We start from the raw sequence: 28,000 nt of genomic DNA, 5'->3' as shown, positions 1-28,000 counted from the left end.
TTGAAAACTACAGGTCTCACTCTCAACCCCCATCAAGTGTCATATCCAAAACAAAAATAGAAACAATAATTATTTGAAAAGCAACTTTATTTATTCTTTGTCAGAACCTTTTGGTGCAATAAGCACCAGTTCAATTATTATGATAATCTCAATCTACATCTTTGTTTTAGAAAACCAACACCTGATAAAGGTAACCATGTAATCTCTATGACTTCTGCTTTCAATGTCAATACAGAAAGGCTACCAAAGATTTTTATAAATCCAATGAAATCCAGTTTCACACAGATTTCTGGGCACAATGTGGTCAATAGGTGCTTTTTAAAAAGGATAACCTCACTTTACCGTAACATTTAAGACTTCAAGACAATGGAAAGAGGCAGGATGAAGCAGCAACGGTCGAACTCAAAACAAACATGCTATAAAAAAAACAACAACAAAAACTGACAATAATTAAAAAGTAGTCAATGTACAACTATACAACCAAAGCCAAAATTATTGACAATGACAAAAGATGCAACAAAAACGATTACAATTGTTCCGATGACCCACCTCTTTTCCATGTGCACCCAATTTTTAACCTGTGTATGCTTCTGTTAAAACGGTACCAAGTCTTTTATGATCTGTGCTAAATTTATTACCGTTGGATGTTTTTGCATGAAACAACTTTTAAATTTGAGCTCATCTGAAGCAGAGTTGCTCGATTCGAGTGGCATTGGCTAGAGCTGTCCGCAGTTGGTGATGACCAGTTTCTTTGCAGGGACGCCTCCCTTTGTGCCGAGCTCGCCCATCTTCTGCACCGCGCTCATGCCGTCGCAGACCCAGCCGAAAGCCACGTGCTTGAAGTCCAGGTGCTCGGCTTTCTTCAGCGTGATGAAGAACTGGGAGTTGTTGGTGTCTCGTCCGCGGTTGGCCATTGACAAAATGCCCGGTCCGGTATGTCTGACGTCAAAGTTTTCATCTTCGAACTTGTCGCCATAGATGGACTTTCCGCCAGTGCCGTCATTTTTGGTAATATCACCGCCCTAGGAGAAAAAAATGATAAAGTTACACATTGTGGCTGCACTGAGAAAAACAATATGATATTCAGTGTTTAATATTGCAAGGATATTATTGTGATATTTTACCAAAACAGTCCAACACGGTATGCAACATTTCACTTGAATAAAATCTATACATTTGGTCAAAACAAGACTTTAAATTAAAATATACAAAATCACGAAAAAAACTAAAAAATCATGACTAAAACTGAACATAGCAATTGTTTTTTTACCTCATCAGCAAAAAATGTGTTAATCTTAGTCAGATTAAAGACTGTGGTCTCTCTTGTGTTGCATAATCAAAATCATGATTTTAAAAGGTCATATTTAGAGACAACATTTATTCATGCAACGTAATATCCTATGTATATAAGCTGCTGATGCTATAAATGAAAGCTAAACAACTGCATGCAAATATTATATTAGTACAGCAGTTCATATCTTCTCTCAAGTGTTAATACTTCAGAGGCTACTAACGCCACAATGCCGGACATTCCAAGTTATATCTCCTGACATCTAGAGACCAACTAAACTATTGCTAAATACATTTGGCGCTATAACTAAGTGTTTGGCTACTATATAATAACAAATAGGCTACTTGGCTATTTGTTATTAAATATGATTTTAAGGCAATCATGAGATCTTGGACTTTGGGAACGCCTGGATTACTGAATGATTGTAATAGCTGCCTACAGTAGATATTTTTTCCCCCTAAAACCGAGCAGGCCTACGGTATAGCTCTTACCTGGCACATGAAGTCTGGTATGATCCTGTGGAAGATGGACCCCTTCAGTCCGAACCCCCTCTCTCCGGTGCAAAGGGCCCTGAAGTTATCTGCGGTTTTGGGGACGATGTGGGAGAACAGCTCAATGGTGATTGTGCCCAGGCTCAGTCCGTCCGCCTCCACGGTGAGATAGACGCGAGGGTTCGAGTCCCGGGAGTGCTCCTGGATTCGGGACAGCTGCGGGGCGCACACGGAGTTAGGGTCGCCATCGTTGTCGCCGATCCGGCTTTGACAATCGCAGAATGTCTTCCTAAAGGACTCCGCGATCTCCACCGTCTTGAATTTTGCAGCCAACTGCTCCACAGACGCATCTCCCTCTAGAAAATGTAGGAAGACGGTGACCATTTAGTGCGAAAATGAGAAGAGAGACTAGATATGTTGAAGATAGTGATTCATAGTTTTAAAATGACAGGAAAATATTAAGCGTGACCAAGGAGTATTTGTAGCATTTCTTTCATTTGCCATCTCGTGAATGTTGCTGCTTGGGACAATACATTTCAGCTGGCACAAATAGTAAGTCTGAACATCATACCCGAGTAGTCCGTAGCAATCCAGACAAAAGCGTTGGGCGACACATTCATGGGCTTCATATCCATGACTTTGGTGATGGTGTGGTTGGCGCAGACCTTAAGGATCTGCTCTCTCCTCATCAGGATCCTGTAGAAGTGTTTGATGGGGTGGAACAAGATCTTGATGTCCCCGATGCCGCGCTCCTTCCACTGCCCCAAGTCCCGGTCCCAGCGGTACAGCTTGGTGCGCTCCTTAAACAGGATCTCCTCATCCTCCTCCCCGGACTTAGTCTCCACCTTGGAGCAAAGCAAATGGCCATTACTCCTCCAAAGCATTACTCCAACCCAATGCTGTTTTATCCACTCAAGTGAAAGTAGTAGATCTGAGGCGACAGCGTTGTGAGGTGGGGGGCGGAGCTCAGCTACAGTAAGCGAGACAGACCAAATCATGTGTTTATGCTTTATTTCTTTAAATAAGCATATTTTAATTATGCTTATTTAACCCCAGAAAAATATAGCAGTAGATAATACGATTTAGTGTGGATTTTATTTCTGTTATATTTTAGGCCTGATGTTTTTAGGGGGGCTAAAGTAGGCCTAGCCTCACCCCTGGCCTTCAGGTTTGTAATATAAAGAGTCTGCAGCGCAAAGCGGCATATCATTAATGATGAAGGAGACATACAGACAGGAACCGGTTCCACTTGTATAACAAGTCCACATCCACAAATATTCAGGCTACACAGTCAACTCGTGACGTTTATTTCAGTCCTCCCCATTTCTGTTTTAGTGACAATGATTCTGAAACTTAATTACAGTCCAAAATAATGACTGCACATTTATTCTGTGCAGAAAGCATGAATTTTTTTAAATTAAAACCGCAAGATTAGTTTTTGAATCGTTATATCCAAACATTAAACTTTATTTTAAGTTTGATATGGTAGCTAATCCAAAGTAATCTGACATTATGTGGTTATTAGTGATGGATCATTACCTCTGGCAGTGACACAATGGGCTCAAAGTGAATGTCCACATTGTTAGAAGCATCCTCCTCCTCATTATCTTCCTCATTTTCACCGGTGGATTTGGAAGCTCCAGTGACTGAGGACCTGAAAACCGCTGCTCCTGCATTGGCCCAGGCGAAGCTTGAATCTGTGAAGCACAAGAAACAGACAATGAAATCCAGTCTGGAAATATAACAGCCTTTTTTTGGATTTAGTTATAGTGAAATAACAAACCTGTGTTTCCAAAAGCAAACCCATCTGTGTTTTGGGCCAAATCGGCAAAGGAGAAGCCGTCCGAAGAGCTGAAACCAAACGAACCGGCATCTGTAGAAAGATAATGTTGCGTGTTGGTCAAACAGTACAAATATGTGTTAGGGCTGATAAACATATCACAAATGAATCCTCACTGAACTCAAACACCCTCAGGCTTTTCATTTAGAGCTGCCACGACCAAAAAATCTGCATCATTTTAACTTTTTGTTACAAGAAGTGCATTGACCTCTGTAATGTTAAAACAGTGTATAAATGTATTTACTTCCAGTGACCCTGTGGCTCTTAAGTTCTATTATATAATCAGTTGTTTTGGCTAAGGCAGCAATGCCTGTTCAGAAAACAGATTTTACCCACAGTGTAAAAAATGTTATGTTTGATGTATGCATGTCCGAAACTAACTGCGTTCATGGCAAACTGGGAGCACTGACTTTTCTAGCCCTTAGACTAGAAACAATGGAAATAACGTGAGACTTGTGACTAATGTTTCGAAACAACCACAGTTCAGTTCATCTCTCTTTGCCAGGGTTCGTTGTCCATCTCCACTTTTATTATTCTGAATGAGTTCGATTGCCATGACTGTGAGCTTTCTGGGGTTGCATTGTGGGGACATCAGAAAATGTTTTGCAAATGGATAGTTCAGGTTGTCTGTTCTTATTATGCTCAGAAAACCTGTCTCTTACACCTAAACCTATTGGATTGAGACCTTACAGGCGACAAAATGTCCTGGCCTCAACGAGGAAATTGACTTCCTTTGGAGCCCCATCTCCATGTTATTCGTTGTTTACCAACATTGCATTGTATTTTTAATGTGGCATCTTTATATTCATGGTGTCACCTTTTGAACATACTATAGTTTTTTGAACTTTGTACTCTTTCTGTGGTCGACCATGCAGTCTAGGGGTGCTATGGATTTCCTATATGTAGTACATGACTGTCATTTTCAATATCTGTTGTTATTTTGTGTGTGATATTGATAGTGACATATTGTATGTGACTATCATGAGATAATTTTATAATAATCCATTGCCTCCAGTGGATGTGGAGTCCTTTACTGGTTCTGGCTCCGAGCTCTTCTTGGTGGAGAGGTCAATGGGGGCACTGGCGGCTGTAGAAGTAGAGGTTATTGGTGGAGGCGGGTCACTCTGGGTCTCTTTTGGCGCGTCAGCAGTCTGCTCCTCATTCGGCTTGTCTGCAGTCTGCTCCTCATTTGGCTTGTCTGCAGTCTGCTCCTCAGAGACAGTGGGAGCTCCTGAGGCCTCTGTGCTGTTAAATGTCTCTGAAGTCTGAGCAGGTTCACGAGAAGTTTTCTCCTCTTTAGTGGAGCCTTGTAACTGTGCATCCTGAAAACAAACAAGATCACCTGCTCAATCATACGCGGAAATAAAAACATTTAGTAGTCAAACAACGCAGACCAGACGACCCCTTTTTAAAAACGTTTGCAACACAATGAATTATAAATGCATTTCAGACACCATAAGACCTTGCCGATGACCTTATGTTTCCCAAATAACTGACCACTTAAGTTGCAACAAAGTCTATGGTTGTAAATCCACTTTTGACCAGTTCAGTGTAACGTACCAGGTCCTGCTGTGCTTTGCGAACCTCGGTCTCAAAGTCCTCGTTCTTGTCGTGGTCCTGGTCCGGGTCGCTGTCTGGGCTCAGGCCACAGAAGAATGTGGGCGGCAGCTGCAGACTCCGCGCCTTCTGCTCCTCCTCAGGGGTGGGCTTCTTCTCCCACACCACCACACAGTCCGCCTCTGACGGGACAGTCACAGGGATAGCATTTTAGCATTTGTTCTCAGGTCGTGTAGAGAGTAACTCTTGCATGAAGCTCTACACCTCCCGCGCCTCACAGCACACCCCCAGACCCCCCCTCTCCCTCACCCTGTAAACACAAACACGCGCAGGGATCGCAAATGTTTGAAGCAGCAGAAGCCGCAACAGTTCGCGGCTAACACAGTCGACAGAAGTTTACAACACGATCGTGAACAGATAAACATCTGATCGATCTGCTTTGCTGATTGTTTAATAATCCAATATCTACTGGGAGCTGTCAGATCTTTTTCTCCTTATGATTACAAAGCAGGCACTGGGAGGCTGTGAGGTGTTCAAGGGTTGAAGTATTTAGTTCTAAATTAAAAGGGTTCCCCACTCCACCTACTGACAAAAAACAAAAACAAAACATAGCTGAGGGCAGCTTGAACATACCGTTTCCGGTGGCTGCAGCCCCTTTCTGTGGAGCATCTGGGTAGAGCTTCCCATTTAAAGCCTTCACCGCTGACTCAAACGTCTCATCTGAAAAATTCACACATTTTAATAATAGAACAAACTCTTTTAGAAGCTGAGAATGTTTCCTGGATGCAGAGAGGAGATGACGCTGAATGTTTTTAACTGTGCTTTGGGGCCTTTCTGCTGAAAGGATTTTGGTACAAGTACTAGTTAAAGTGGGATCAGGAAGCATTCATGCAACTTTATTATGTTTAAGTCTGATACTGGAGAAGAACAGAAACACATTTACTTTATTCTATTCTTTTCTATAACTTAAAAACAAATTGATAGTTAGCATCATAGGTGGCCAGTGATTGGTTGAAAGGGCTGATGGTGCAGATTGGCAGCTTCACTTACTCTTAAAACTTAATAATCACATTTCTATTTTATTCTTGGTTTAATTTAGCCTGGCTAACGCCACACTAAAATCACAAGTGATATTTAGTCTGGGGACCACCAATTCATTTTCTCGTAGGAGAGGTGTGGTTTACGATCGTCATTCGTCTGCACGTAGCCACAGCCAATCGTATCATCGTATGAGATGACGTATGATGCACCCGCTGTAAACTTTCGAGTTAAACTATTTAGAACACGGCCTAAAGCTGGATCGAAAAATAGCGTCGTGTCTGCTGCTGTCATGCTTGATCCGTAAATAAACTTTTTTTTCTTTATCCGTAAATAAACTACAAGCTTCCGTATATCGAATAGCTCGTCATCGTCTTGCCGTCCCTTCTCGTTCTGTGATTGGTTCCCAAATCCATGCGAAAATTTTGGCCATGGTCTCCAGGCTGTTGTGCAGTTCGAAATAATTCGAGCGCACACAGCAGCCTGGTTTAGGTTTAACTTATAACTAGTTCTGTAGTCGATGGTTCAGCAAGATTTGGCTAGTTCCTGGTTCGGTACGGTCAACACTTCATTTCTAATATTGCATTTTATCCACCAAGATTGAGTTTGAGAACCACAGCGATGACATCAATTTAGAATAATATGAACTGACCGTCCTGAGCGTCATCGCTGACGTAGCCCGGGTCGTTCTTGTAGCAGAAGAAAGTGAGTGGGAGCAGGAGTTCTTTGGCCAGAGCCGCCTGTTCAGCTGTGGGCTCTCTCACATACACGACCTCCACATCCGAGTCCTCGTCTGAACCCACGCTTCCTTCTGCAGCCACCGGAGGCGCTGCAACACAAGGCACAAGGCAGTCTTAAATACATGCTACAGATTCTCTATCACAATGTTAGACTCAAGCAAAAACCTGTCATGCAATTAAAAAAAAGTGTGTGAGAACAACAATGAAGCAGTATTTCTGTATCTACTCATTATCTTGTTACAATCCCTTCCATAATAATGGGTCTTATCTAATTAGAAAACGGTTAAAGCAACCAACTTAATTTTTGATTAGTCAACTTTTTTTTCTTTTCACAAGCATTTTGAAAATTGTCCTTATTAGCAAGTCATAATCATACAAAAAGCAAACGGCATACTTCAACTTACACCATGCAACAGACTTTTCCTTTACAATGTCTCATGTAAATGTGCTTCGCTGCACTTGTGTCCATTCATGAGTCCAAGTTTAGCTCTTGGTGAGGAGTAGCATTTGACACTGTTGCTAGACTTCCTAATCTAAATATGGTTTATGTGACGTCTGCATTCTTTACAGGGACACCCACAGACTGTCATCGTCTTTCAACACACGCAGCTAGAACTGTGGTTAACTCATGCGCAGCACAGAAACAACATTTAAGTTAGTTTAAGTTAGGTATGAGGGGATGAAAGCCTGAGAGATAGTATTCTCCTCCGAAGTCTCCCATTCAGACCCGCCATATTGAGTTGGAGTATTTTGCTTTGACCAGCTAATAGCTATGGCGACAGTCATAATATTTTCTCTTTTGTAAACTATTTACTAGTTGCACATGCGATTGTGAACAAAACATAAACAAAGGCCTGCACAATTAATTGCAATCAAATTAATAATGTAATCATAAAATATTTACTCGCATAAGAGTATAATTTACTTTATATTTAAAAAGTACTTTGAGGAAAAAGTGACATAGGAAAAGGTACTTCAAAAAGTTACTCAAGTACTAGGAATTGAATAAATGATTGTAATGAATATATTGCAGTTGGCAAATTGCAAATTATTAAGCAGTACAATAACCTTTCTATGTGTCCATTTTAAGTATAATAAAACCTCAAACTAACCTCAAATTAGTTTAGCACATTTCTTTTTTGTTGACACCCTGGCAACCCTGATGCTCCAGGACAAAATCTTGACTTTCAAACATAAAAAACAAAATGTATATGTCCTGTATTTAATTCAATTGCAATATATTTTATTCCCCAAAATTGTGCAGCCCTGCTCTGTGGTCTTCCCTTTTAAACACATACCATTCATCATCTTTCATGCAGTTGTTAGCATAATGTGTTCCCACTCCGTGCATATGAGTCAAGTCTAGTAGTGGGAGCGAGCCGGGTGGCACACGCTGCACTGGTTAGACAGTACCTGGGGGTTCAAATTGGGTGGTAGCGGTGCTGCTCCAAAAAGCCTTGGGGTTATCTTTGAAAAGCCTAAAATCCAGCCCTAAAGGATGACCATGATGAGGATGGGTGGTTGAGAAAAACTACTAGTGAAGTTGGTACGACATACAACGAGCTCAAGGCGAAAAGATTTGCTATGACACAAATGTTAATTCCAGAGTAGAGTCACGCAAATAAAGACATGGAGAATAACTATAAATAGTTTGAACTTTTGGTCACCTCCATGACATAAAATAAATGGGTTAAAATGGTTTATCTTATCCAAACCTTTAGCATGCACTTTTAAAATTGCAACACTGAGATTTTCTGCCAACAGTGATTTATGAAACTTCAACTTTGGATACAAAATACATTTATTTCATGCGTATAGATCGTTGTCATGTGATATTCTAGGAAGAATGTTTAGAAGGCTCGCAGGTTAATGTTCCTGCACTCAACGACAACAAGTAAACAAAGGACATATGTCGTCTTATGGATCACACAAAAAATATTGTGTGATCCATGATTATATATTGTTTTTTCTCTTATGTTATGTAGCTTTTATGGCTGTAATGTGTCACCATGGTTACTACCCTTTAAGTGATGTCAAAGAAAACAACACAGCTTGACCAAAAAAAAAAAAAAGGTGACATGCGCTAATATTTTGTTGTATCGCGTCTAGCTTTGAGTACAGCTGTGGCATTGTTTCAATAAGTGTCTGCAATGTCAAAATATTTAATTCCATGCACTGTTGCATTCATTTTTCTAAAGAACTTGTATTGCTGGGTTGCAGGTGACATCACAGCGTTCTAAAGGCCCATAATATTACATAGATGTAAAAAAAAAAAAAAAAAATTTAGGGAAATTTTGGTCTTATACAGAGAGATCATGGACCCAGTGACTGATAATAATGGTAATTTTTGTAATTCATAAATTTTCTTTTTAGATTCAGAAAGTGTAATGCAGTTAATAGGAAAACTGGCTCCTGCCCCCCACTGGGTCCAGTGACATCACATTCTAGAACCTGCAACCCACCAATTGATGCAAGACCACTACACAAAGCCTTCTACAGCACATCACAAAGATTGTCAAGATCTGGACTCTGTGGAGCCAATCTATGTCATGCTCCCTGAAACTTTGGGCACATAGTGTTGCTGAACCTAGACCTGACCAACTGCGGCAACCCCAGGTCTTAACAGTTAAAACCAGGTGGTGATTTTTTTTTTTTTTGGCCAGGCAGTGTATATTTCAAGGGTACTACTAAAGAATTAACCGCAACATGATGGATTAAAAACAGATGAAAGGTGATGTTTAAAATAAAAATGATAACCATGCTTTATCTTACCGATGTCTGGTATCTTGAATGCCGGTATCCCCACTGAAGCAAAGCCGGGTTGTCCAAATCCTTTCGCCTTAGTGGTGAGCGTCTCTGCCGTGATGGAGGCCGATTTTGGAGCGCCGAAAATCTTTTGGATGCTGTGTGAACCGAAAACAAACTTCGGAGGCGACATGACCGCTTTGGCGTTGCTGGGTGAACCGCTCTGGCCCTCAGCTGGACTTGACTGGATCTCGAGACATGGTTCGGTCCTCTCCTTCGTGGTTTCCTCCAGTACTGCTATAGCCGCCTTCCCACATAGTACAGTATCAGTCTTAGAAGGAGTAGTCGTCACAGAACTTGTGGTAATAGAAGTGTCTAGAGGGGTCACTGGGGGCAGCATTTCTTGTTTTTCCTGTGCGATATTGGCCTCATCAAAAACCCTTTTAAAAGTACTAGCGGTGTCTTGTAGCTTAAACCTCACAGCTAGCTGCTCGATTTTACCCTCCCCTTCTTCTGCAAAATCCATCGCACTCCAGACCCAAGCCCTCTCTGCTCCCTTCATCGGCTCGAGTTTCATTGACGTTGTTATCCAATGGTTTGCGCAAAGTTTGAGCACTTGGTCCCTCCGCATTATGAGCCTCACGCGTTTGGTCGCGAAATTCTGCAATATTTTCAGATCGCCGATGCCCCTTTCTTTCCACTGGCTAATATCTTTGTCGTAGCGGTAAAGTTTGGCCCTGTGACTGAAAACAACTTGTTCGTTTTCCTCACCGGTGGAGGGCTCGACCAGGTCAGGGAGAGGGACAACGGGTTCGAAATTTTGCCCGTCTCTCTCTTCCTCTTGGGTGGTATCCTCGTCATCAGTACCGACCGACGCCCGGCTTTGGTTAAGTTTGGCGGGCGACTTTGACGGACTTATCACGGGCTGAAAATTGAAGCTGAAACCGCTCGTAGCCTCGCCGAAGCAAAACAGGTTCTTTCTCAATGGGCTGCTTGCAATGGGGGATGCATACACAGAGGATTCGGTTGTATCGTCTAGTGCCTCTTCCCGCAAGTCGTAGTTGTCCCATTCGAGCGTTGGCCCCGTAGTTTCAGCTTGAGCTTTTACAACGATACTACTCTCTCCTTCCTCATCTGTTAATTTTGTCTTTCCATCGGTCAAAAACGACTTCAAATCTTTCAACCCCGATTTCATTTCTTCTGCCTTTTTAATCAGATGCGCTGTCCGTCCTGTATCAACGAGTTTGTGAGGCGTCTGTAAGGGGATATCGAGCAAAAGTCTCTGGCACTGTTCGAACTTCTGTTTGAACTCTTGCGCTAGCTCTACCGTTTTGAACTTGGCCGCGAGCTGCTCAAGGCTAGCGTCCCCATCCGAGAAGTCATTGGCAAGCCACATCCAGGCCTTGTCCGATCCAGCGAGGGGCTTTAGGTTCATAGTAGTAGTGATCCAGTGATTGGCACAGACTTTCAGCACTTGCTCCCTTCTCATCAAAATCCTAAGTCGGCCATTGCTGCCGTTTTTGAGGAATTTAAGCACACCCACGCCTCGTTCCTTCCACTGGCTCGTATCTGTGTCAAACCGGAACAATTTCACCCTCTGAGAGTAGAGAAGCTCCTCCTCCTCCTCGCCCGTCACCAAATCGACCTTATCTGGCATTTGCACGACCGGCTCGAATTGTATATCATCATTGTCTTCCGTTTTGTACATGCCGTCATCCTCGACCTCGTGTGCAGTTTCTGTTTTGGAGGGAGTGGCTTGAAGTGAAGTAAACAACTGCTCCCCAGCTCTGGTAAACCCTTTAAATTCAGGGTCTTTTTCGGCAAATTGGAAGCTGCCGCCGGATGATTTAGCCAGATCCGCAAAACTAAACGCGTCTGTTGTTCCAGACACAAGTGGGTTTTCCTCCAGTTCAGTCGGAGCAGGTTCTTTAGGCTCTTGCAAGCCAAATTTAAAGCCACCACTTGATGTTTGAGCCATATCAGTAAAACTAAATGTGCTTGACTTTCCAAAAATACTCTCTGCAGGTTCAGTGGTGGTGACCTCATTTTCATTATGCTTGTCTGCAATGCTTTTCAGAAGACTCGAAGCTGAACTAGGGGCTTGCTCCTTGCTATCAGCTTCGTCTTTTCCATCAGAGTCTTGTGTGCCAAACTTAAAACCTCCCGCGGGTATTGAAAAGGAGAAGCCAGAAGCAGCGGTAGTGCTGGAGCTTTCCGGCGGAGCTTCAAATTTAAAAGACGCTGCTGAGCTTTCTTTATCTTTGCTTTGACCGAACTGAAAAGTGCCATCTGCGCTTCCAAATTTGAACCCGCTTGACGCAGGCTGGCTTGGCAATGAGGATTGTGTCCCGAAACTGAAACTAAATGAGGAGGCAGAGGGAGCGGCAGCGCTACTTGTTGCTGTGCTTGGTTTAGCGTTAGGATTTGGGGTTTGGCAGGCAACACACTTTTGAGCCGAACCATCGTTTCTCAATAGACAAGTATCGCAATCCCATTCTCCTTCCTTTATGGAGAACCGTGCTTCTATTGGATTGGGGTTTGGAGCACTGCAAGATACGCACGCAGCGGCTGAGGCTTCATTTCGGACGAGACAGTTATTGCAGTCCCACTGACCGGGCTTTTTGCCGAACTGTGTTGTCAGATCGCCAGTATCACCAGCAGGGGCTGGTGTAGTTTTTGCTTCCAACAGGGGTGGTGTAGCTACTCTAGTGGGGCCTTTTCCCAATTTACATGAAGCACAAGTGTCACATGAAGCGTCATTTTTGGTTGAGCAATTGTCACATGTCCATTGGTCTGACTTTATCCCAAATCCAGCTCCAAACCCGGGAAAAACAGTAGTCGCGGCAGGTTCGGCAGGCTTTGTTGAACTTGTGCCAAAAGAGAAAGTAGAGGGCATCGATGCTCCAAAACCGCTAAATCCAGAAAACCCAGATGAACTTGGTGTGCTAGATGTGGTTGGATCGATACCAAACTTGAACGCAAAGGGACTGCTTTTGGCCTCTGGTTGACTTTCTGCAGCCGGTTTCGCGTTAGGATTTGGAGTCTGGCAAGCTGCACATTTCGCACTCGCAGGTTTATTCTGAACGCAACACACATCGCACTCCCATTCACCTTCTTTGAGAGCGAACTGTGTGGCCAGTGTCTCTGTGCTTGGGGCGCTTTTCTCTTTCGGCTCCGAGTCCTCATGTCGTGACTCTCGCACAATTTTTTGCGCCTCTTCGAACTTGTCTTTGAAACGCGCAGCCTCGTCGACCGATTTGAAGCGAATGGCCAACTGCTCGGTTTTGGGCTCCTCGTCAGCGTAGTCGATGGCGTTCCACACCCATGATTTGTCTGAGCCGGCGTTTGGTTTCAAAAGCATTTCGGGGTTGATGTAGTGATTGGCGCAGATCTTAAGGACTTGCTCTCTTCTCATGAGGAGACGCACCTTTCCGTTGGCACCATTTTTTAGGATTTTGACGTTACCAATCCCCCTCTCCTTCCATTCTTTTGTCTCGTTGTCAAATCTAAACAGCTTTGCCCTATTGCAAAACATCTCCTCTTCATCTTCTTCACCCGTTTTTAAATCTACTTTGTCCGGTAGCGGAACAATCGGCTCAAAATGCGGCCCGTCCTCATCTTCCTCTATGTGGCTGCTCTCAGCGTCGCTTTCGGCAGGTTTGGCCTCCTTCCCTGCGGGCTGGGACATCCCGAAAACGGGCTTGGAAATGTCTCCGAATTTAAATGCCTGATCAACCTTTCCAAACAGACTACCAGCGCTTTGAGCAGGATCCACAAATGAGAAACCAGAAGGACCCTTATTGCCAAATGAGAAAATATGTGATTGTCCGGACGCTGGGTCTTGAGTTGAAGGTTTGTCATCGTTTTTTGGGGTGAGGTCTGAGGTAAGCAGACCAAGCAGGCTGTCTGAGTTCTTGTTTTGGAAAGAGGAAAGGGTAAAATCCCCGTCATTTGACTTGAATTTAAACGCAGGGGATGGGGTAGAATGAGTAACTGTTGCTGCTCCGGAACTAGGCACTTTGGGGACTTCCGCGGGGACCTGTTGGGTAAACGACAGCTTTCCAAAATCCATCGGCTTCCCTTCGACACTTTTCGGAGGCTGGGGTGTCACTACCGTTGGTTTGGTGAAGTAGCCAGGCTCGGGTAAAGTTGGATTAGTCACTTGTTGACTTTGTCCGTAGTATTCTTCACTATATGGCGAGAGAAGGCTGGTAGCAGGCGATTCGAATCGTATTGGGCCGCCAAAGACTTGCTCTTGCGGGGGGTACATGCACGGCGGGGCGGTCTGTAGTGGAGGGGTGTTATTTGGGGGTTGGTAGGCGTACATGTGCTGCTGCGGCGGCATCCGGTTCATACCATACATGGGGCCCTGCAGAAAGAACAAAAGCTTGCATTTATTTTGCATCGCAATAACAGTATGCTTTGATAGGGAACTGTAGGCAAATACATTTACCTTGGTGGGAGTCACATTTGCAGCAGTGCGGAGGAGATACTGTGAGTTGTAGGCTGGGGACTGGTTGTAATACACAGAGGGGCCCGTGGTTGCAACTGATAAGAGAAAAACGTTAGTGATTTAGACTTCATTCATAAGTTTTGTTTACAATTTCAATACTTAGTGCTGGATCTGTCTCTTTATCCATGGTGATGTCGCAAATTTAGCATTTATTCTACTAAACATAAATGCTATATAGTTGTTATTTGTGCTGGTTGAAGATAGGTAATCCCAATGGTGTAATGGTAATAGTATTCCATAATAATGTGTAGCTCATGTACGGAGAAGCTTTACTCACCTGTGAGAGGGGCCCCATGGAAGGACTGGACCGGGGTGAACGAGTCCTGCAGACCCTCCGCTCCGTAAGTGTCACTGTACATTTTGTGATGAGGAGAACCCACCGTCCCAGATGCATTGTGCCTCAGATCATGGACTTCATTCTGTTTCAAATGAAGAGAAAAGATAAGTGAAAACATGCCGCTTTCAATGGTCCTTTTTGAATAGCAGGCCTAACAAAACCTAGTGTTGACGTCATTAATCAGACGTTCAATTATTGTAAAGTGGCTTGAATAAAAACCACAAAGCTTTTAACATATGCAAGTAGGGTAAGTTAAGACAATGAATTAACTTCTGCTGTGGCCAAACAGTAAATCATATCCCAGTAGTGTTAACCAATTAACCAGCTTGTCTTTGGGGACAGACTGACCTTTAGTGCTTCCACTTGCTGACACAACATCTGGAGAAGATTTTTCTGATCTTCCACCCAATGAGGCGGCGTCTTGGGAGTAATCTGCACAAATAAAAAATGTGAACACTAACCTTAAAAAAAAAAAAAAGACTAACCTTTTATCAAAACCGTCTACCCCGAGTCACATACCAGGTGTCGTTTGGATGGAGACACGGCGCTTTTGTTCGGTGAGGGCGTTGTGAACTTGATGTGGGAGATGGTGGCGGATGTTTCTGTGGCCTGGGCCGGGCTGGAGTGAGTGGGGCCTCTCCGGACGGGCTCCATCTCGTCCTCTTCGTCCATGACCTCGGCACTGTCGCCCAGCTGCTGGTTCACATCGTTCAGGAGGTCCACTACTTCCTCCATAGACACTGGCAACTACAGCAAAAAGTATACTCATTTGAATACAGTTTAACATACATGCAAACTAGGGTGCATCATACGCCCCATTTTTTTTTTAACTTCAATGGATCATTTTGTCCCTAGTCTAGTTTTGTTACATATAAAAAAAGAAAATGTGTGGCAAAGTTTGGTGAAGTTTGAAATACATTTAGGTGGTCCACCATTCAAATGAATGTTTTGTCAAAATATCGAAAAATTTGCCATTTAGCGCATATTTCCAGTTTCTCCAGTTAGGGTCTAGTCTGAGGAAAGGTGCTTAAGAGTGGGTCACCCTGTCAGAGGGGTGTGCAGGGTGTCCCTGGAGGTCCGGAGGAGCCAGGGGGCTGAGTGCATGCAGGTAGGTGGGTTTGGGGGTGCCCTGACCGGGGTAGGGTTAGTTGATGAGAGGGGGGGGTGGTTTTGGTGGTTGTTGGGGCCTGGCTGGAGGTCTTGGGACAGGGGTGGAGGTCTTAGCCCCGTCCTGAGGCTGCTAGGTCTGGGCTGGAGGTCATAGACCCGGCCCGGAGCTGCCATGAGCGGGCCCGTGGTCTCTGCCCCAGCCTGGAGCTGTCGGGAGCGGGATGGACGTCTCAGACCCCTCCTGAGGCTGTTTGCACCACGCCCAAGGTCTCTGTCCTAGCCTGGAGCTGTCAGGAGCGGGATGGAGGTCTCAGACCCCTCCTGAGGCTGTGTGCACCACGCCCAAGGTCTCTGTCCTAGCCTGGAGCTGTCAGGAGCGGGATGGAGGTCTCTGCCCCAGCCTGGAGCTGGCGATGAACCCCGTGTGTCATGGCAATAGCGACGTATCGAAAGTTTGGAAAGAAATGGCAAAAGTCGCCAATGCAGCGCAAATAGCATTTGCAGCAGCAAAGCGAAAACGTAGAACTGACACGTTTAACACAATGGACTGTTTTAATAGTTACACAAAGCGAATAAAGTCACAAACGAAGCGTTCTGCAACTTTATAAATGTTGTAAGAGTGTTTAGTGATGATGTTCGTGAATTAATTTCGCAGCTTATTTCCGTGTTTTGTCAAACTCCTCCTACCCCTTCGTCTGAAGTGTGCATCAGCAAAACCCTCGCTTGAAGGGCTATGTGACCCTCTCCCTCACCCCTACCCCTCGCCGCAAAATAGAATTGGGACAACCCTTCGTCTCTCGTGAACGCGCAAAACGAAGGGAAAGGGCTAAGCGGAGGGCTGAGGGGGAGAATTGAGATTGGGCCAAAAAACAATGTTGGAATTAGACAAAAAAATGGTAGAAATTCTTTTTATGACCAAAGGAATGTTTTAATACTGGGGACATGATAATTGGTTGACATTGGGGTGTTTGATGCACCCTAATGCAAACACGTATATAGTGAAAAAGGTGACAGTTCACGGGGCCGCGGCGGGCCGCGCGGTTTGCGGCTGTTTTTTAACAGAACACGTCGATTCTATGATTAATGAACTCAAACAATCCACTTGTTTGTAGTGCATATGATGGACAACTATTAATTCAACATTAAACTTTCATTCTGTTTTAGAACTGTAGTTCTACTAATGGTAGTTTCATCACAGAGTGAACAGAGTAAAGGATTTGTACATAATTCAGAATTCCAAATCAGGTTCTGTACATCAGAAGATAATGTCTTCTATTTGAATTATATTTAAAAAGGACAAACTATTGTTACATTTTGGATTTTTAAATATAGATTTTAAACTTTTATTGACTCTTTATAGAAATATAGCATACACTGCAGAATATGCCACCCTATACCATACTAAATAAAATGGTATCTGTTTTTTTCTGGCTTCAGTGGGCTACTAAAAGCTTACAAATGGTTTGGCTTAATTGAATAGTTGGAAGTCTCTTTGGACCAGGGTTTCCGTTAGCCGGCTGTAGCCGGCTTTTGGCCGGTTTGCAAAGCAAATGGCCGGTAAAAATTATGTCCATCGGCCAAATTGGCCGACGGTAAAAAAGGGAGAATATAGAAAAATATATTAAACATGTCACCTAAGTCAGTGACTAACAAAGTGTTTTCGAGTCAGGCCTAAATATTAAAAAAGGTTCAATATTTCTATCAAAAAAGTTTTGATTTACGCTTTTAGCCCGTTTTACAAAGCGCAGTCGAAGCGCCATCATCGCTGTCTGGATATGTAACGCTTTTTCTTCGTGCTTTGTCACATTTTCCAAGAAAACGGCGAACTACAGGTACATTTACTTTTATATAAGTGTGTTAAGAACTCAGCAGCTAATACGAGGCTCCTATGGCTGTAGCCATAGGCATATTTGGCACCAGTGAACATTATACATGCCTCAGCCAGTGCATAGTTTATTTACACGTTACACGCCACCCTCAGTTGGGACACATTGCTGTAGTTGGTACCAAAAATTTGGAAATGGCATTTGCCCCATCCTTGCGACCACAGAGCAGCACCCATGTCCAGACCTTGAGCTAGGTTTGGACCCGCGACTAAAAACACAGATCATAAACATTGCCAACCTTTTCGATTTCCTCTGTATTGGCGTTGTAGATTTTGGACAAATAGGCTCTCAACTTCTTCAAGTACATCACGCATCGGTCCTGTGTCTCCTCAACCCCGTTACTGGCCTCTTCTGACAGACGCTGATAGATCTACAACAAAAGCCACGCCACAAGTTTTTTTGAAGTTTCTCTTTGTGTGTCACTGATAAGAGAGATTAGGAAGAACTACAAAAAAAGAGTGACAAAAAGCAAACCTGGGCCAGATGCCAATTGGATGATATGTTGTTGTTGATGGTTTCCAAAGTAGAAATGGCCTCCTCAGTTCTGCCTTCAATGTCGAGAAGCGTAGCATATGCGATTTGGGCTTCTTCTTCGAGCTTTTTCACTGACGAGAGCTAGAAATATGTAGACTGTTAGTTTTCACAACACTTTTGTCTTGGGCACCTCAGCTGAGCAACACCCATAAAGAAATACATTTGTGTTTTTGTTTTACTTTTCGTTTGATTTCTTGTTGTGCCCTACAATTTAACCTGAACCAGTTTTGCCAAATCTAAAAGCCTCTTGAAAAAAGGTATGATGAAAAAAGCAATAACGGCAAAAACATTACCAAAAAAAAAAAAAAAAAAAAAAAAACAAGAAAAAAAAAGAAGAAAAAATGACAAAAACAAGGATGAAAAAAAAGTGATGACAACTTATACAAAAACACAACAAAAAAAAGGAAAAATATGAAAACACATAAAAAGAGACCAAAAAATACAAAAACAACGCAACAAGGCCTTCGCTTCCAAATGAGGCATTGCACTGTTGCTCTGCAGTCGTGAAGTCTTTAGATTTGGATAAAGGCGGGCGTTAAGAGCTTAATAAGGGCTCTATGGTTATACAGGCACATAATCCACATCAACAATGTAGTAAAAGTGTCATGTACCTGAATGTCTTTAGAGGGAAAGTGAATGAATAGCGGGTCCAGGGGCTCTGGGATACTGCGCCGCTGTTTGACTCTGTCCAACAAAGGCCGCGCGACCTTCCAATAGTGAACACTGCGACCTATGTACTCCTTCTGATCGTAAAACGAGTTCAGTCCATCACCCTGGGTTTTACAAAAGAAACAATGGAAAGTTTAGAAAAGTAATAACATCACACACAACACCAATGCAAAAGGTGAGAGTGAATTCATGTCTTTTAGTGTAAACAACAGTGATACATAAAACTCCCACTAGATAATATTAGTCCAGGATCCAGTAAACAATAGCTGGATGAAGAATATAAACTGTCTGAGATTGAGATTATAGTGCGCCTCTCCTAAAAAGGCTGCCATAAAGCTGAATACGAGTCGGTCACAGAGTGCTGGTGTTCGTATCGCCTTAATTTTAACACGGGTGCCTGACAGAAAGGAACAGGTGTAAAGTTATGGTTGCTCAAGACGTCCAAGGGATATTTAGCTGCACATATTTATGTTGATGCAGCATATTCCCAATGCCAACACACAGGTCTCTAGGTGCTTTACAAACCAATTTGATCAGTCCAATAGCACATAATAAAAAATAATGCAATAACTTGATCCACTATCACACTAATTATTGTACATATTCGGCAATGCCACAACTTTCAGTAGCTTTCTTGCATGTAGAAATTTGACAGTAGTAATGCAAAGAAACTGAAATGGATTTTAATCGTGTAGATACCGTTTGGTTGAGGGTTTGAGCCCAGTGAATGGCCAGAGCGGGTTGAAGTCCGTGTTTCTCTCCGGCGCGCAGAGTGCTGAGTCCGTGCTGCACGATCATTCTGAGCTTAGCCGACATGCCAGGCCTACAGGTGAAAAGTAAAAGCCGGGGATGAAATAAAAGTGCTTACTTGTGCAAAAGGCAACATAATATACAGTAAAACCTCCCATCAAATATGAAGCTCACAACTGCAGCAATATTAATGGAGTTAACTAGACAGTGACGAAGTGCGACCATATATATAAACATAACAAACAGAACATGACAAGTTCAGCACAAATGTTTTAGAGAAGAGACGATTTACCCCATGTTTAATCTTTAAGTAACAATCAGCCTTCTCAGCAAGTTGTTTTTAAGTTGTTTTTAAGCAGCAATTAAGTGAAACTGAACTGTCCATTTTCAACTACTGATGTGAGCAGTCAGCGACTCACGCGGCCCGTTTGTGGATGAGGCTGTAGATGGCGTCCCACCACTCCCTCTGCCTGTCGGTGGTGAGGAGGCGAATGAGGGGCAGCGGGAGGCAGCGCGGCTCGTACAGCGGCTGGTTCAGTCCCGCGCCGATCCTCGCCGTCTCCTGGAGCTGACAGTGGCTGCAGAAGATCACGCCGTGGACAAACACCTGGAAAAAGTACAGGAAATGTGTACTCAATTACAAGTGCAACATTTGAGGAAGTACTAGTTACTTTTCAACGCGATTTTAGTCACATCTTCGATCTGACTAATGAAAGGATGACATTGCTTAAATCCAGTTATATCCTTATCATAGCCTTATTAGTAACTTCACCCTTCATAGTAAGTAAGCAAGTTTATTTGTATAGCGCTTTTCACAGATACGATGTCAGAAAGTGCTTCACAGTGGCAAAACATATTAAAAAACAGCATATCAGTTCTTTATTTCATTGAGAACTGATATGAATCTTTTATGTCTATACAAGAATTATATTACATAGATCAAATAAAAACACATCAAATATACAACAAAAGCGTGCCTTTTGTTACACAAGCCCCAACCCTAGTGTCAGCACAAATTTAATATCAGTGGGACCTGGGGCCGTCTGTGTGAATAATAGACCCACGTCTCATATCTCATACTATTTACCAAGCTACATTTATGCGCCCGAGGAGCCAATGTCAGCCTCGCTCTGTTTTAGCTCTGGCCAATCAGAGCAGAGGGTGAGGTGCCGCAGCAGCTGTGTGTGTGGGGACAACGGAGGAGAGAAAAGGAGCCGACAGTAACAGACATAGTTCCTGATTTTTTTACATTAATTTGCGGAAAGAAAAAAAAAAAAAGTCCCACTGATACACATCAAATTTTTCAGGAGGGTCCAGCTGTGTGTTGCACTACGCTTTATTCTACGCATAACAACTTTACACACACAATGTATCTTTCTAGACGAGAGAAACATTTAAGAGTTTGTTGTTTTGAAATATGCACCACCGAGGGCGCTAGTGCGAAGTTAACGTGGATAAGTTGTGATTGCCACGATCATCAAGAACAAATGAAAGTGGACTTGAAGACACAGAGCTTCAGGAATCACAGAGGAACATCAAAGTGGTGCTCGTATTTTGAGAGTGGAACAGGGAGACACACTAAACATGAAGGATGTGCATGTGCAATGAAAGAAAACACCACATGCACAAAAATATGTTTCAGAGCTCCGTAAAGTCAGTTTAATTAGACAAAGCAAGATGTGGATGAAAATAAATCACTCAAGACTAAATAATGAAGTTAGATAGTTAGGATCACCATTATAGACATGCAAACACATATATAGTGAAAAAGGTTCACTTCACGGGGCCGTGGCGGATAGCGCGGTTTGCGGGCATTTTTTAACAGAACACGTAGATTCTATGATTAATGAACTCAAACGATCCACTTTTTTGTAGTGCATATGATGGACAACTATTAATTCAACACTAAACTTTCATTTTGTTTTAGAACTGTAGTTACTACTTATGGTAGTTTCATCACAGAGTGGGCAAGAGAGAGTAAAGGATTTGTACATAATTTGGAATTCCAAATCAGGTTCTGTTCATCAGAAGTCTTCTATTTGAATTATATTTAATATTTAAACATTTTCGATTTTTAAATATAGATTTTAAACTTTTATTTATAGAAATATAGCATACACTGCAGAATATGCCACCGACAGATTTGCATGTATGCCATTATATGTGTGATATTGCTACAGTGAATATTAGCATGCAGTAATAAGTATAACTTTAACTTAAAGAAATGCTACCCACCTCCAAGTCGAGCAGGCAGATGGACTCGGGAGCGTTTGCGTCCAGTTTGGATGTTTCCAGGGTGAGCTTGGGAAAGAGCTGCAGTAGCCAGTCCCTTAGGTCTGTTCTCTGGGCCATGAGAGTCCACTGCAGCCCCAGCCAACTCAGATGCTGCAAGTCTCCACCATGTAAGAGTACGGATCCTAAAAAAATATCAAAATGAGTGCATGTTGTTGTTTTTTGCCAGGGACTACGTTTCTCCAAAGGTTAATTTTCAGTACCGCAGTCACACTTGGCCAGAAAAAAACTTTCAGGAGTCGTGGCAGTGAGTCGGATGTCGTCGTTCCCGATAAAAGATGCTGCTGGAGAGGCCTGTGCTCCAAAGAGGAGTTCGACCAGAGACTCCTGACCGCTGCGGTTCCCAAAGGCTTCCACCACCTTTGCATTAAAAATACAATGAATGAATGAAATAAGTCATGTTAATGTAGTTCTATTGATGATACAATTTAAGAAATGTCAAGTAACAATTTGCATTTTGCACAATGTCAAGATCAATGTGGCATAATCTTCTTAATTTAAGTCATGAATTAGTCTTAGTCTGAACCTTAATATCAAAATATCATTTAATTATGCCTCATCACTTTCAAAATAATACCCAAATTCCAAATAGTGAAAAGCAGCACTTCTGTGTTTCAGAGAGTTTCCAAGAGTCCAGTTAGAGACAGTTTTAAAGGGGGTGCAGTACCTCACGGATCAGAGTGGATGGGTCGGAGCCGAGGTTGAGCAACATGTGTCCCGCCTGACTCTGCCTGTCGTTGGCCAAAAGCTCTAAAAAGTGAGGCGCCATTTGGTCTTTCTTGGCGATTTTAGGCTTTGGTCTGGGAGCCTAAAGACAAAAACAGAAGCATAGCTTACACAAAGAGGAAATGCTTGATACTGAAGATTTGATTTCTGAGCTGAATGATATATTTCCATTGCAATTTTATGGACATGTTGCAAAAATGCAATGTCATAATCGCAAAGGCACGCAATTTTGGCCCATGTCAGCTGATGGCCGTTAAATAAATTACATAAATTACATGTGAATGGAGCAGCGAGAAACAGTAGCGTCCGCTCCACCATGTGCTTTTGGTGCGCAGTAAATAGGGCACATATAGTGAAAGTATCAGCGTTTATTGCGCAGCCACAGTGGAGTGATCGGCCGCGCTAATCACTCCATTCAGTCACTGGCCTAGTTGACTTGCAAAAACGGTATTCCATTTTGAATCAACAAACTAAAGTAGAAAGGAGGAAAGTCTTTGAGGAGCTAATTGGAAAGTGTTTAGCTCAGCTATAGCATTACAATTATGTGACTTACCTGGTATGCAAGTAGGTAGCACAGTGCAGCTAAATCTACCACCTCCCTCCAGGTCTGTTGTCGATCCAGAGCCATTTTGAGGAGCAGGTGACCAGCGAGAAGATACAGGTGACCCCTCATTTCCACAAACACCTCCAAGAGATCGTCTGCGTGGCGTCGCGCGACGCTGCTCATCTCCTGCATAGCCTGGTCGAAACTGGGCACAGGGAAAAGTGCTATGGATAAAGTACCTATTGACACCATTACATTATATTCAAATATCTTATTTAGAAGGTCCATATTAATAGTTACTCTGTACCATTTCATTTTCTATTAAGACTGCAAAGTCTAAATAATATAAACAGTCTGATTTGTTTTGAGGTTTAATCAAATTTACTTTGCCAAGGCATTAACAAAAAATAAAATTGGATTACAAATAACCATTACAACCCAAAAAGCTAACAAAATATAAGAATACTGAATACGTGTGAGCAAACTGGTGATTATTTTAAACATTACACAGCTGATGTAACCTACTGTTGGAGCGCATCATGGCAGGGCTGCAGGCCGCTGCCGGACAGAGTGATCCTGAACAGGCTGCAGTGGGACAAAATCAGCTCCCTCTGGAGACGTCGACTCATCTTCTCATTCCCAGCGACAGCAGGCTGGGCCAAATACTCCTGAAAAGAGCATTCATTTTTGTCCATGACCAAGTGATTTTTTTGCGTGCAAATTGGAAAAGAGTTCCCACAAACCATGTTAAGGTTTGGGCACCCTGGTGTAGAGTAAACAGGACTTCATGCTGACCTTAAGTGTTTGCACCACCACACTGTACCACTCCAGGCTGTGGCGCAGCATGCCTCTCTTCTCTGCTGCCAGGCAGTGCTTAACGGCCTCCTCCAATCGTCCATCTTGGCAGAAAAGCTGAACGAGTTTCACATTCACGTGCGGGTCTCCAGGCCGTGCTGTCAGCTCATCCTGCAGCAGGTCGAACAGCCGGTTCCACCCCTGCTGCCCTTGACGACTCAACAGCCGCTCCTGAAAAGAGGCAGCCACAATAAACAAGCATTACATTATTAGAACTCTGACTACATTACAATGTGTGGAGCCTCATTGCAATGTATAAGTTTTTTTTAAATGGCTAGATTACAATATTGCCAACATTGTTAAATCCCCAATGATCACCAAGGGGAGTAACATTAAACTCGTCTCCAGTATCTCACCTTCAGGTTAAACACAGCAGGGTTTCCCGGCAGTAACTTTGCTGCTTTCTCAACCCAGAACTCGGCTCTGCTGTCACACTCCTCCTGACTGACAAGTAACTCTGCGACTTTCAGAACTAAGTCCTTCTGAGCCGGGTTCAAATCCACTGAGCGCTGTAGACGGACAGAGGGGTATGAAAAAAATGTGGCCATGGTTGAATTGAGTTGACTATGTCGGAGTGCTCAAAACAAACAAAGACAAATCATTCAAGGAAAGGGTGTGGTGAAATATGTCATAACCAACCATGACAATAGAGACATTTATTTCAAAGACATCCACGTATTTGTTTACAACTAGTCATTATCAAATGTGACATACCTTGTAACATCCTACTGCCTTGCTGAGGTTTCCCTCTCGTTCATAGAGTTGTCCAAGGAATTTGTGTGCTTTGGGATCCCTCTCCTGGACTTTTAGATATTCTGAAACATGTCTGAAAACAGGCAGTTTATGGTCAGTACAATGAAGGACTGAGCACTAACTAATAAATAGGAAGCAAATATTACATACCTTTTAGCAAGATCGTACTCCTTTGCTTCAAAGTACAACTTTGCAAATAGAAACCCCTTCACTGGCTTCTGAAAGAGTAAAGACACATGCGTGCACAGTGCACACATTATACTTTAACTGGAGCAACTCAAAAAAAATTTCAAGTGAAATTCAGACTAGTATATTTGCATTCCTTCACCATAACTATTTCCTGCAAATGTTGGTGACAGTAATAGCAGAGAGGCTCAAAACTGTGTAAAAAGCAGTCCCCCAAAAAAGAAAAAAAAAAAGAAAAAAAAAAGTGTAGATCACTTCATAAAAAAAGTATTGATTCCATTTATTTTAGGGGAAAATAAATTGTAATTTGAGATTCCTCAAATTCTCACTCAGCCATAAAACCGCAAGTCTATAATCACCAGCTGAGGCACTGCTTCAGCATCAGATGACAACAAATCACTCGTGTGGCTGTTTTTGGCTTTGCCATTCATATAAATCACTATATTAATACAATAACAAAAACAAACACATGGTCACAGTAATTTGAAAAAATCTATTCCAATTTATAAACAGCAAACTTTAATCCTTGAAATGGTTGCCATGTCATTTTGAACCTCTAAACGTTATCTTTTAACAAATGTATTTATTTATGTACATAACAAAAAACAAATGATGAATAGCCAGTTTTGGGAGAAGGGTGTAATATGAAAAGTACACAGTTGTTTTGTTACATTTCCAGCAACCTAAAATCTTACTAGTAACCACATTACTTTTTTACGGATAATTATTATAATAAAACAAAAATATAGTACTGTACAGATATGCCCAGAAAAGTTGGAAATCAGATAATCAGTTAATCAGGGATTGACAACGACTCTTTGCTCACTGGCCACTGTGGCTAGTCTTATGAACTGAGATGATTGTCATGGATTTACTAATTGACATAGCAACAAGTCTGTTGACGGTTACAGGTGAAAAATATAAAACGAAAAAGTACACATATATTGTATACCTAACCCGAGAATAGGTGTGTTATGTTTAGTTCCCATTAGCATATGCATAAGAGCATCGAAATCAACCAGTGCTTGCACAGTGTAGCAAAGAGAAACAATGCATGAATTAGTAACTGATATAACCATGATGTGTAAATCCATGATTCCTCCGTATTTTTTAATCTCCTTGATGCTTTTGGGTAACTTTGGGCCATTCTGTTAGCTTTCCTCGCTTGCCAGCCGTGCTCACTGAATAAAGTTGTGGTGTCCAAGTCTAAACTTGAGCCCACGGTGAAGCCTAGGCAACAACACGGATCTACTGCGCGGCATTTCCAGGGAAGGAAGGACACAGAGACGCGTCATTTTGCCGGGGATAACTCGAGGCTAATCACAAACACAACCACACAATAGACACAAAGACCCAGGGCGGTCACGTTCAAATGCTGGAAAGGAAAATCCCCGCCGTCCACTTTCACAAAACTGCTGGTTTTACTGGCGTGTATGTCGGCTAATACTGGCTGACAGACACATGCTGCTCTGACATGCTAGCGTTAGCCACCGGCTCCGCACTTACCTCCTTGAGCGAAGGCGAAGAGCTTTGCACCGAGGTAACGTAGCGATCTACTTCAATCTTACTCCGCCGCATTGCTTCCGAAAATGCGGATCATCGAGGTGCATAGGAAACGGGGAATCCGCTAAACTAAAATAGGGATATTAATGCGAGAATGCAGTCCCTCGTAGCAACTCCCCGTGACGGCATTACGCAGTATCGTTTTCTTGAATCCACCAATCAGAGCAGAGCATTCCCTTGCGCTTCCGGTGACGCACGTGAGCGGTGACTCCCCGGTTTTCGCAGCATAAATTATTTAAAATCAGGTTTATTTCGTAGCATGTTCAACAGGTCGTGCAACTAATCTAAAAAGAAAATAGAGCTTCGTATCTCTGCATGAAACCGACTTTCATTGCTTTCAGTGTTTTTATTCCCTTTATTTCCTCATTATCCTCTCAATCCCCACCAGAACCGAGCGCATTTTCTCCAGTTTGCCTTTATCCAAATCTAAAAGCTTCTTGAAAAAAAGGTTCAAAATAGCAACAAAAAAGAGACGGAAAATAGGATGAAAAAGCAAGAAAAAAAGTCACAAAGGAGCTACAAGAAAGTAACAAAAAGCGATAAAAAAAAAAAATTGTGAAAACGTACCAAAAAAGCAATGAAAAGAAAAGTTAAAAAAGTGACACCGCTTCAACATTGCGGGTAAAAAAAAAGTCAGTAATGTGACTTTTGTTACTATGGCAGCCATTTTGAATACTATTTTGAAGTAGAATTATGCAGTACTACAACATGTAACATGTATCTCTATTCAGGATATACAAGAGAGACAGCTGATTGACAGTGGCATTTTTATGTAATCATAATCATTGATCAAGAAGATAACAGTAAATACTCGGCCCCAGAGATGCACGTTCATGTGGAAAAAAAACAGTGAGTCAGTGTTTAAGATGTTAGCATGCTACCGGTTAGCATTTAGCTTCAACAGCTCAGCTCTGACCTCTACAAGAGAAAGTCCTGAACCACAAACATCTAGCCTTGGATACGACATGTGACAGAGGTCAGAGCTGAGCTGTTACTGTAGTCATACCATCAACTGTCAATGATTGAAGCTAAGTGCTAACCAGTAGCATGCTAACGTCTTGAGCAGCTTGAACACTGACTCAGACTGAGACTCTGTTGACATGACAAACTGTAAGAATCACAGAGAAAGGTTTTCTGTTTCCTCTTTAATGTGCTAATTTAGTCTTCAAACTGAAGCAGATCTTTAGTAAATCCTGCTGTAGCTCGACAGACAGAGCTGCTACGTCTGTGCCACATTTGCTGATTATATCACATAAACGTGCCTCTGGCTGTGTATTTACTGTTATCTTCATGAGCAATGATTACGAGTACATAAAAATTGCTGCCTAAGAGGGTCTGAGCCCAGAGGAAGTGGCTGCACCTGCTTAAGAGGATCACCGTTCTTGGATTACAAATAACACAGACACATGTTCAGGTCCCGACTGTGTACATGCCACAAGTCACAACACTGCAGCACACAGCCAGCAGTTGCCTCTTGGTAAATGGCGTCATTGTGGAGTAGCTTACCCTACACCCTTTACTGCTCTGAGCAACAGCTGACCACACGACTGTACCTTAAGGCTGCTAGGAGTGGACTGCTT

At 42.7% G+C, this 28,000-nt stretch overlaps 1 protein-coding gene across 1 annotated transcript; it reads right to left on the bottom strand.

Annotated features, from left to right (window-relative positions):
• Window positions 1-66: 66 nt before the first annotated feature.
• Window positions 67-26,551, bottom strand: ranbp2 (RAN binding protein 2). The gene is made up of 30 exons (XM_079562680.1): window positions 26,364-26,551; window positions 24,822-24,889; window positions 24,633-24,744; window positions 24,275-24,427; window positions 23,859-24,089; window positions 23,589-23,731; window positions 23,073-23,268; window positions 22,461-22,601; window positions 21,997-22,153; window positions 21,737-21,918; window positions 19,921-20,108; window positions 19,451-19,574; window positions 18,694-18,855; window positions 18,023-18,163; window positions 17,787-17,918; window positions 15,072-15,299; window positions 14,901-14,984; window positions 14,493-14,634; window positions 14,156-14,250; window positions 9,730-14,071; window positions 6,870-7,046; window positions 5,813-5,899; window positions 5,183-5,361; window positions 4,632-4,944; window positions 4,176-4,191; window positions 3,566-3,708; window positions 3,322-3,479; window positions 2,354-2,627; window positions 1,783-2,138; window positions 67-1,022 (listed from the first exon to the last, which is right to left on the bottom strand). Exons 1-30 carry the CDS (start codon window positions 26,433-26,435, stop codon window positions 717-719), a joined length of 9,102 nt encoding a protein of 3,033 aa, XP_079418806.1. The 5' UTR covers window positions 26,436-26,551; the 3' UTR covers window positions 67-716.
• Window positions 26,552-28,000: the final 1,449 nt, after the last annotated feature.

This window comes from Gobius niger, assembly GCF_951799975.1.
Source record: "Gobius niger genome assembly, chromosome: 9".
NCBI classification, from domain to species: domain Eukaryota; kingdom Metazoa; phylum Chordata; class Actinopteri; order Gobiiformes; family Gobiidae; genus Gobius; species Gobius niger.
The sequence above is the reverse complement of the archived record's forward strand: the minus strand, read 5'-3'. Positions and strand labels throughout refer to the sequence as shown.

What these genes read in the sequence shown, in the direction of transcription:
- ranbp2 (XM_079562680.1), bottom strand. Translation starts at nt 26,435, where the DNA reads ATGCGGCGGAGTAAGATTGAAGTAGATCGCTACGTTACCTCGGTGCAA. An exon ending in CATCCACTCTGATCCGTGAG is followed by an intron (nt 22,154 to 22,460) that starts GTACTGCACCCC and finishes TTTAATGCAAAG; the next exon opens with GTGGTGGAAGCCTTTGGGAA. An exon ending in CCATTGTGTCACTGCCAGAG is followed by an intron (nt 2,628 to 3,321) that starts GTAATGATCCAT and finishes CTTTGCTCCAAG; the next exon opens with GTGGAGACTAAGTCCGGGGA.